This window comes from Mus pahari, chromosome 14 (assembly GCF_900095145.1).
Source record: "Mus pahari chromosome 14, PAHARI_EIJ_v1.1, whole genome shotgun sequence".
Taxonomy (NCBI): domain Eukaryota; kingdom Metazoa; phylum Chordata; class Mammalia; order Rodentia; family Muridae; genus Mus; species Mus pahari.
Genome location: NC_034603.1, coordinates 44,843,672 through 44,853,934, shown reverse-complemented (window position 1 = coordinate 44,853,934; position 10,263 = coordinate 44,843,672). Strand labels below are relative to the sequence as shown.

Genomic DNA, 10,263 nt, shown 5'->3' with positions numbered 1-10,263 from the left:
GGAGCTCGGCAGTAGAACAAACCCAGCAGAGAGGGTCGGTGGCAGAGCAAGGGTCCCGAAGGAGCTCGGCAGTAGAACAAACCCAGCAGAGAGGGCCGGTGGCAGAGCAAGGGTCCCGAAGGAGCTCGGCAGTAGAACAAACCCAGCAGAGAGGGTCGGTGGCAGAGCAAGGGTCCCGAAGAAGCTCGGGAGTGAACCAAACCCAGCAGAGAGGGTCGGTGGCAGAGCAAGGGTCCGGAAGAAGTTCAGCCATGGAACAAGAGCCACAAATAGCACAAGACCCAAACAGAGATTCATTGCCAGAACAAGAATCACACAGAGGGTCCATCACAGAAGGATCACACAGAGGGTCAATTTCAGAACCTGGGCAACGCAGAGCATCAGTAACAGGACAACGCAGAAAGTCATCTGCAGACGACGCCGGTAGTGGATCCGGAGGGCAGCACAAAGGGTCAGGAGAACGCAAAATGTCAGCTTCAGAGTATGGACCACATCAAGAGTCCATAACAGAAGAGCCTCTCAATGAGTCAGAACCAGGACCTCAAATAGACGCTATTCAAGAACAGGATGAAGACGCAGCTCCACAATTAGAAAAAGATGGTGCCTTAAAAGAAAGTAAAACCTCGGAACTCACTAAAATAGAAACTCAAGAAGAAAAGCCTTTGCTGCTCATCAACAAAGAGCAAGTCCCCAGGGATTCCAAACAGTCAGAAGTTCCCACATCTAGCAAAAAGGAACGTCCATCAGACAGCCCCCAAAAAGGTAGTTTTATGCCTTTCAGGTAGTTATTTAGTTCTATAAAATCATCTGTTTTATAGATTTTTGAAATGATTTTATAAAATGTTCTGTTTTCTAGAGTGGCTATTAAAAAGTCTTTTTGGAAAATACTCATTTAATTTAGTATCTTTTCTGACTGTCATGCCATGGAAACCACAGGCCTGTTTTGGTGTTCAACACATGAGACATTGATCTCTCAACTAAATGCTTACCAGAATGCTTATTATTAATTTTCTTAGAGTTTTGTTTGTACCAAAAGTACATTAATAAAAATCTAGCAATGTTTTAATGGGGGGTTGTGTTTTGTTTTTATTTGTTTGCATTTATTTATTTATTTATTTATTTGGTCATTTGTTTTTTCGAGACAGGGTTTCTCTGTGTAGCCTTGGCTGGCCTGGAACTTGTTCTGTATACCAGGCTGTCTTTGAACTCAGAGATCCACCTGCCTCTACTTCCCGAATACTGGAATTAAATGCATGTTACCACCCAGCTTCTAATTGGGTTAATTTTTTTTAAAGACAGACACATTTCTGTGTTAAATGCAAGTCACTCCATTTTTCTTAATTTCAACAATTAAATGGGTCAGGAATAGTGGCATATGCCTTTAATCTCTGCACTGAGGTGACAGAGGAAAGTGAATTGCTACAAGTTGGTAGGCCAGTCTGGTCTACATAGTAAATTCCAGGCCAGCCAGGGCTACATAGAGAAAACATGTTTCAAACAAACAAACAAAACCAGGCTTTTGCTTCTTTCATTTTTGAATCTTTTCTAGAAGAGTTTTTCAAAAGCTGTATTTCAGACAGAAGGCACTCTGAATTTTTAATTTTATTTTATGAATTTTTATTTTTTTTAATTTTATTTTATGTGTATGGGTGTTTTAGTGTCTGTACCATGTGTACAGTACCCATGGAGGCCAGAAGAGGGCGACAGATCCCCTGGTACTGGAGTTACAGATGGTTGTGACTCAGCATCTGGTCTGAGAGAGCTGGGAGCTCTCAGACAGAAGCTAGGAGCTGAGAAGAGAGCCTAGACCCTCTTCAAGCACAAGCGTTCTTAAATGGCTAAGCCATCCCCCAAGCCACTGACTTTCAATATGTATTCTTCTCATTGGTTAGAATTTAGACATCTAGCAACACTTTGTTATAAAAGAAACTGGGAAATATAACCTGACTTTTGTGGCCAAACAACTTTCGCCACAGAGCCTCTCTCAACAGTTCAAGTTATTAAGTTATTTCATTATGGTTGTTTATGACTTGGGGTGCGGGTTGTTATGTCTGCAAGGAATTTGCCTCATCATTAAACTCAGAATGTCTAATCAATTATTTCTACCTATAAGAATCTCTCTCTCTCTCTCTCTCTCTCTCTCTCTCTCTCTCTCTGTGTGTGTGTGTGTGTGTGTGTGTGTGTGTGTATGTGTGTGTTCAAAGGAAAACTCTCAGGCATCAGTTATTTCCATCTGTCATGGAATCCTCTGGATTAAATTCAGGTCATTGGGTTTGACAGCAAACACTTTTACCCTCCATATCATAAAACCAGCTCTGTTGTTTTCTTGTTTTCCCCTTAGGAACTTCAAAAAAGGATTCTCAGAAAGACAAAGCCTGTGAACCAAAGCCTCAACATGTAGAAGGAAAAAAATGGTCAGGTAAGTCCTCGCTTGACCTTCCTTTCCTCTGTACCTTAGAGGGAAGAGCTGGTTAAAATGGAGTGGAATAGAACGGTCTGTGCTGTGTAATGTGTCTTTCACAGGAGAATTTTTGATCTGTGACTGGAAGATAAAGCATGTCAAATCTGAAGAGGAGGAACAGACCAAGTTAATCTGTGATGACACCAGATTCACAGGTACATGTTAATAAACAAACCAGGAGAGGCGGGTGACATCTACTACATGGCTTTAGTTCACCACTGCACCTCTTGAAGATGGAGCTTAACTATAAAGCACACTGAAATCCTTACACTGTCTTGTCCCTGGAAACTGACAGACCTAAATGGAAACATGATGGGTATTTTTGGTGGTCATATGCTATTGGTGGTGACAGGTACTATTGGTGACGGTACCATTGGTGAATGCTCTTAGTTAGAACATTTAACATTAAATATCTAGCAGCGCTATACTTTAACTACTGCATTGCCCTAACATTGCTTGAAAGGCATGATTCAAGCATATGAAAGGACACAGATATTAGATATTAGAACTCAATAAAAATGACTACTTATATCCTAGAAGGTTATCCCAAACATGTTAGACAGGTGAGAGTCTGACTTGGTTATGAAGGTTTAACAATGAAAGAAACTGTTGAACAGATGGAAGGGAGGTTCTTAGCTATCCGATGAGCCACATTTTTAGCTATGATTATTTTCAGTAATACTCAGATTCTTTAAAATGCTATTTTATTATATTTTCCTCATCACTTTAAGAAGTACAACTTGTGGGCTGGAGAGATGGCTCAGCAGTTACAAGCACTGACTGCTCTTCCAGAGGTCCTAAGATCAATTCCCAGCAACCACATGGTGGCTCATAACCATCTGTAAATGGGATCTGATGCCCTCTTCTGGTGTGACTGAAGAGAATGACAGTGTATGTATATATGAGTACAGTGTACTCATATAATAAGATAAAATCTTTCTAAAAAAGAGGTACAATTAATCATAGTTTGAAGCAAGGTTATTTTCTATCTGCAATCTTTTCTCATTTAAGCCTGAATCAAATAGTAAACTTTGTTTTCAATCTAATTAGTTGATTGGTGTTTGTTCATGTGATTTGTGTGTGTGTGTGTGTGTGTGTGTATACACCCATGCATTACATGTGGAAACAAGAGGTTGGCAGTGTTTCTTCTTCTGCTGTTGATGCCTTACCATTCGTAGACAGGGTCTGCCCCCCACAGCACTGGGATTTAAGCACTGTACCCAGCTTTTATATGGCTGCTAGGACTCTAACCCCGGCTCCTCAAGGTTGCTCAGCAAGCACTTTACCCGCTGAGTCATTTTCCAAAACCCAAATAACGCTTTCTGTCCTCAAAAATATTTTAATGAACATGTATAACATTTGTCAAGTTCCATGGCTGGTGAGATCGTGGTCTCCATCTGTGTCAATTTTTATTGACAACATTTTTAGAATCTCATGAGAAATGATTGTTTCTGAGTTAATCAGATCCCTCACAGGAGGCACAGGGACACAAGTGATTAGATCTATGAGTGAGTGTAACACGAGTCAGTAGGATGACAATGCTATGAAATACAATGTTGTCACACTGAGCTTCAGGACAAACACAGTGGCCAACAATCTTAGGGGGAGGAGTTGGTATGTAGCATTTACTAAAGCCTTTAACTGGTTAGCCTGGAGGTAACTGCTTTATGCACACCAGCTCCAACAGAGGGTGCTCTCTCAGCCATGTCCTCTGCACTACTTTTGATTTTAGGCAGTTTTCTTCACATTGTCTCAAAAACAACCACAAGAGCTTCCGGCTCTGTGTTACATGCTACTAACTCAGCAATCAGAGTACAAACCCAAACCACCCTGGTGCTTCTCAGAATAGTGCTGAGGCTAACTCATTGGCCTAAATAGGTTGCATGGCTGTTACATATGAATTCTTGGCCAACCCTTCCATCATCCATCCAAGCAGCAAGGGTAGGAAGGCTCTGTGCCGTCTTGCTCTGCTTCTGAACTGACAGTGGAAGAGAATTGTTCTCCCAATGACAACTACAGTTGCTGTCATCATAGAAAGAACATGGATTCCCGAGAGGCAAAAATCAGTGGATGTTTGCCTCAGGTTTTAGCTCTGTGGTAGTGGCCTTGTTTAGAATATGCAAAACCTTGTATTCAATCTCCCAGACATTGTGATGGGAGGCGTCTGTCATAACAGGTACTTAGGTTTTTCCCTAAGATTTGAGAGAAGCAATTACTTTACTGCCTGCTATATCTTCCTGCTTCACAGACCTACATGCGACTATTAGGAATTTCCAGACTTACAAGGGGATCAAAGGGAGGAGTGCCTTCCATGGAGTCTCCCTCGATTTGCTGCAGTTCGTACAGCTCCTGGAGACATTTGTTGGTGAAGACACCTCCTTCAGTCTCAGCAAGAACCTCACCTCCTTTTTTCAGAAGAACTATTCTGAAACAAAGCAAGAGAAAATTAAAGCCTTAGAACAGGTCGGTAACTTTTACCAATGCAACAAGTAAGGTCACTATTATCTGTGAATCCCCAATCTTTGTTCTTCCTAGTGTGCCGTCTCTTTAGAAACATACAACCAAGCCGAGACATGGTGCCACACACCTTTCATCCTAGCACTCGGGAGGCAGAGGCAGGCAGATCTGTGAGTTCAAGGGCAGTATGATCTACACAGGGGGTTCCAGGTCAGCAAGGGCTATGCAGAGAAACCCTGTCCCCAAAACAAACAAAAGCAACCCAGCATAGCCATTAACAGTGTACTCACAAACAGAACAAATACATAATTATTAATAAAGAAGAAGAAGAAAAAGAAAGCAAAATGGTTTAGGGGTGAAAAAAAGAAAGAAAGAAAAAATGTTACAGTTTCTTTAAATAAAAAATGCCAACTAGCACAAGGAAGACTATATGCTTTTTATCCTGTCTGTATCCTAGGCCAGACAAAATTCCTCCCGCATCCGACGGAGAATTCTCCTCCAAGCCATCTTTGAGAAGTGGGACAATGATGGCTCCGGCTTTCTGAATCTGAATGATGTTGATGATCTCCTGTATACATATAAGGAGGGGATGGAAAGAGAATCTATGAAGAAAGGTAAAGGACGAGCGCCTTCCTGTTGAAGATGTGGCAGCAATCTGGCTTTCAGTTTCTCAACACTATGCACATGCAGTCAAAAACAAGCAGTAGAGGCTGGGGGATGACTCAGTTGGTCAAGCTCTCAATATGTAATCATAGGCTCTGAATCTGAATCCCCAGCTCCTGCCTAAAAGTCAGGCACTGGGGTAGGTCAGGCACCTCAGCCCTGGGGAAGCAGAGACACGGGGAATCCCTGGGGCATATTGGTCAGCCAGTGAGCTCCAGATTCGTGAGGGACCCTGTCTAAAAAAAGGAAGATTGGGAATAATTGAGAAACAACACAAGTGCACACACTCAGGAATAACATACACACACGCGTGCACATGCACGTGCACGCACACACACACACACACACACACACACACACACAGAGAGAGAGAGAGAGAGAGAGAGAGAGAGAGAGAGAGAGAGAGAGAGAGAGAGGAGACTAGGTATTCTAAATGTATCAGACACCTTTCCAAGCCTGCTGGTATATTTAATTTTTTTCTTCTTCTTTCAGTCCTGGGATTAAATTTACACCCTTGTGTGTGATGGTCAAGCACTCTGAGCTGTATCTCTCTATCCACCCCCCCTTTTATTTTACTTTTTAAATTCTATTTATTTTTTTTAAATAGTTTCATTAGGCCTTCGAGGCTGGAGTTAGAGTTGTTAGATGGGACATAGGGAGAGTCAGAGAGCATGCAGGTGACTAGGAGCCCATGTTCCTCTTCATGGAGAACGGAGGCCTGACAGTGTTTTCGCTAGCCCTGGAACCCAGGCTGAGTCTTTCTGGGAACTGATCACCAGCACTTCTGGGGTTCAAACCCTAACCATGCAGCCTGAACTCTTAGCTTCTCTCTGCCTTTGTAAGGTCTAAGCTTTCAAGTCTGGCTAAGTCTAAAGTTCCTCTTCAGTACACTAAATTTTCATCTCTTTCTTTTGAAAAATTTTATTTTTATCTTTAATCATTATTTATTTATTTATTTATTTATTTTATGGGCGTTGGTGTTTTGTCTGCATGCATGTCTGTATGAGGGCAACAGATCCTCTGCAACTGGAGTTACAGACGCTTGTGAGCCTCCATGTGGGTGCTGGGAATTGAACTTAGGTCTTCTGGAAGAACAGTGCTCTTAACCGCTGAACCATCTGTCCAGCCCCAGTTTTTATTCTTTTTAGTGATGGTTTTTTTTTCCTTCTTTTTTTTTCTTATATTTTTACCTTCCCTGGCTGACGTAAAACTTTTCTCTTTCTTTGGCTTAGAAAACTGGGACATTAGGAAGGGCTAAGAAACTCTTCATTCTGTTCCCGCTCACCATGCCCCTGACGCATTTGAAGATTGCAAGCTGGCCGACTGTAGCATAATCTACACACAGATTTGTGATTAAATCCAGATTATTTATCCTTTGACAGGATCAGAATACATAATCAATAATTCATAACGAATTCTATTCAAAATCCTCTGATAATAACATTGATAGGTTGACTAAAAAGATGGCTGGCTGGGCATAGAGTCCAGTAGGTAGAGTCCTTGAATCACAGGCCGGAAGCCTTGAGTTTGATTCCCAGCACTTCATAAACCAGGTGTTACAGTACACATCTGTAGAACCAGCATATAGAGAGAAACCCTGTCTCGAAAAACCAAAAAAAACTCAATAAAAAAAAAAAAAAAAAAAAAAAAAAATTCTGTCAGCCCTTCTACTTTAAAGTTACTTTTTTTGTGAATAGTATTGTGTGGGTGTACTGGAAACTTAGGAAGGCTTTTCTCTTTTGCCAAACTTTTCATGTATAATAGCATATAACCGTTTCTTGTTTAAGTCATTGAATTGTGACCTGATATTTTCACGATTTGTTCTAATGCCCACGTTGCCCCAGATTTAGTCCTTTCTGTCTGGCTCCTGTGGTCTCACATCTTCCTTACCCTCAGCATTGTATTCTGAAAATGTTTCAGACATACAGCCACTCTGACAGCATCTTAATGAGGCATCTGGCTACCCAGCCACAGCCTATGCTCTGCCTGTGACACTGCCATGGCTTCTTGTTACTGCTCTAGCCACCCCTTATCCTTCTACCTGTACGGTTCAAAGCTGAGCAGTCCTCTAGGGGTGGGAGGATGGCGGGGAGGGGTGACAATTATAGAAAAGAAGACTCAGAGACACCGGTTAGAAATCGGGAGGGCTGTCTAGTCAGTACTGCAACAGCCTCGAGTTTAATTCTTATAGGCTTTATATACTTTTACAGCATCGTGGGAAACAAAGCACAAGCCAGCAGAAATGATGGCTGGCATACTTTCAGCATCTGTACCCATCCGGAGGCCTCCATGTTCCTCCCTGTTCCTCCAAGGTTAACAGAGCATTCAACCCCTCGCCTTGAACTTCAAGTACATCCCCTCTTATCATTCCATGCTTATTATTCATCAGACCAGGAAACCTGCCAGTAGACCCTGGCCTGACTTGACTGCCTGACAGGCAGGCTTTCACAGAGGCAGGCAAAATGGCTCCCGACATCTACCTACTTCTGTTATTTTTGACACATCTTAAAAGCAAAACGTATACTTCTTCCTCAATATCATTAAATTGAGGTCACTCGTTAGTTAACTGTTTTTTTTTTTGTTTTGTTTTGGTTTGGTTTGGTTTGGTTTTGGTTTTTTTAGGTTTTTTTTTTCCTCTTTGGTGCAAAATTAGGCGTGCAAATTTTAAAGGTAAATTTGCTGAGTTGTGATGAACCCGTGAGCAGTGTAGCCCATGCTTCTTGGGAGAAATAGAACAAAAAGCTCCATGTGTCCCTTTCCTGTGCAGTCCCCACAGCACAATTTCCAAGGCAACCACAGAGGGGTTTTTTCACCATCATCTCTTTCCTCTAGACCTCACAAAAATAGAATCACACAATGTATCTCCTTATGGAAAGGCTTCCTTCACTCAGCATAATGTTTCTTGAAATTCTGAAATGCCGTGGATTTCGGAGCCACCAGGCAGATGAGTATTTTCAGTTTAAAAAAAAAAAAAAAAAAAAAAACTCAGACAGTGTTCTCTGCCATTTTAACGACTCCATCGTTCTTTGAGCTCTTCTTTGCTTCCTAATATGAGATCTTCTGGTTTCAATCTTACATTTCACTCATTTCCATCCTGCAATAATCAACTTCCTGGGGAACCCTGATATCTTTTACTGAAAGGCGGTATTTAGGAGCCAACATTTGAGTTATACATGTGCTGGTTTCTCCCAAGGCTCTGCTCTCTTTCTCTGGAGACAAAGATTTACGTGTATTTGAATATTCACAGGCATTGTTATGTGAATATAAAACACTTACACCTCTATATATCTTTATATATACACCAATACCTCCACGTCCAACAACAGAAGCCAGTTCTTCTTTTCAGTTATTTATTTACTTTACATCTCAATTGCAGCTTTCTCTCCCCCCTCTCCTCCCAGTCCCTCCTCCTCACTTCCTCTCTCTCCATCCATCCCTCCTCCCCTCTTCCTCAGACAGCCTCTGCCCCAGCATTAGGAGGCCCACAGCAAGACCCAGCTGCACAACTATTACACATGTGCAGAGGGCCTAGGTCCATCCCATATGTGCTTTCAGTCTCCATGAGCTCCTATGAATCCAACAGAACCCATTTTTATTTTCTCCCAGCTTTATAGATCTTTTCCTCACCACATCAACTCCACAGATGGATGTACTTAGCATATTTCTTCTGCTCTAATGTTCCATGTATGCCAAGGCTCTTCAATCCCATAGACACCCTCCTTAGCCCATTCAGGCTCCTGCTGCCTAAGCTCAGCTGACTGCTATACGAAGTCTTACAAAGGCAGATTTCTCATATTGGGCTTCCCTTTGCTATAAATATTCTTTGTCGTGTATAGGTTGTGACTCCTCAGACCAGAGCATCCCTCCATTTGAATACCCTTTTCACTCCATTCAGTATTCGGAATCTAATTAGGGCTTTGACACCTGAACTTAGCCTAATCATAGAGCTCAGACTCTAATAACCCATGCACACTCTCCCCAAAGGACTCCCTTCTCAGCAGTGAGCTCTAACCAAAAGTAGATACTCTCCTTGTTCTGCCCAAGATAATGGCTTTAGGACAACACTGCCCAAGGAAAGGCAGGAACCAAGAGCAGACAAAGAACAAGAAGAAGAACCCATGAAGCATTTTTTTTTTTTTTGGTTTGGTTTGTTTTTTTGAGACAGGGTCTCACTGTGTAGCCCTGGCTGTCCAGGAACTGACTCTGTAGACCAGGCTGACCTTGAACTCAAGGAGATTTTTTGCCTCCCTCCTAAATTCTGGGATTAAAGGTGTGAACTGTCCACCCAGCTTCATGAAGCACTCTTAATCTGTTTAGAGAGTGAAACACTTAGTATACTTTTGGTTCAAACAGTAGAAGACACAATTCAAAGCAGTTAGAAAAGAAAGGGACCCATTCACTCAGAACATCCAGGCTGGTTAAGAGCACTAGGGTTTTGGGGGTTCAAATATGAAATTAGTGGGTGCCTCTTTCTCTGCTCTGTTTTGACTGGATTGTCATGCAGCCCTTTCCCTAGTGGTAAGCAGATTCAAATTCATAATATCTCAGGGTCATGCAAGTCAAGAGGAATAAAACAGAAACTTTCCTCCACCTAATCACTGCAGCAAAAAGTCTGGCATTCAGGCATGGTGGTAAACATGAAGAAATCTGGCACTCAGGAAGCAGAGACAGGTGGATCTCTG

At 42.1% G+C, this 10,263-nt stretch overlaps 1 protein-coding gene across 1 annotated transcript in view; it reads left to right on the top strand.

The window, feature by feature from the left end:
- Positions 1-10,263, top strand: part of Efcab5 (EF-hand calcium binding domain 5) — a 94,185-nt gene that overhangs the window by 51,531 nt on the left and 32,391 nt on the right. Inside the window, exons 5-10 of the mRNA XM_021212692.1 lie at positions 1-762; positions 2,205-2,216; positions 2,342-2,419; positions 2,524-2,616; positions 4,710-4,924; positions 5,376-5,532. The exon at positions 1-762 is cut by the window's left edge and continues 534 nt beyond it. Coding sequence (XP_021068351.1) covers positions 1-762; positions 2,205-2,216; positions 2,342-2,419; positions 2,524-2,616; positions 4,710-4,924; positions 5,376-5,532 — 1,317 coding nt within the window. The remainder of the gene's footprint in view (positions 763-2,204; positions 2,217-2,341; positions 2,420-2,523; positions 2,617-4,709; positions 4,925-5,375; positions 5,533-10,263) is intronic.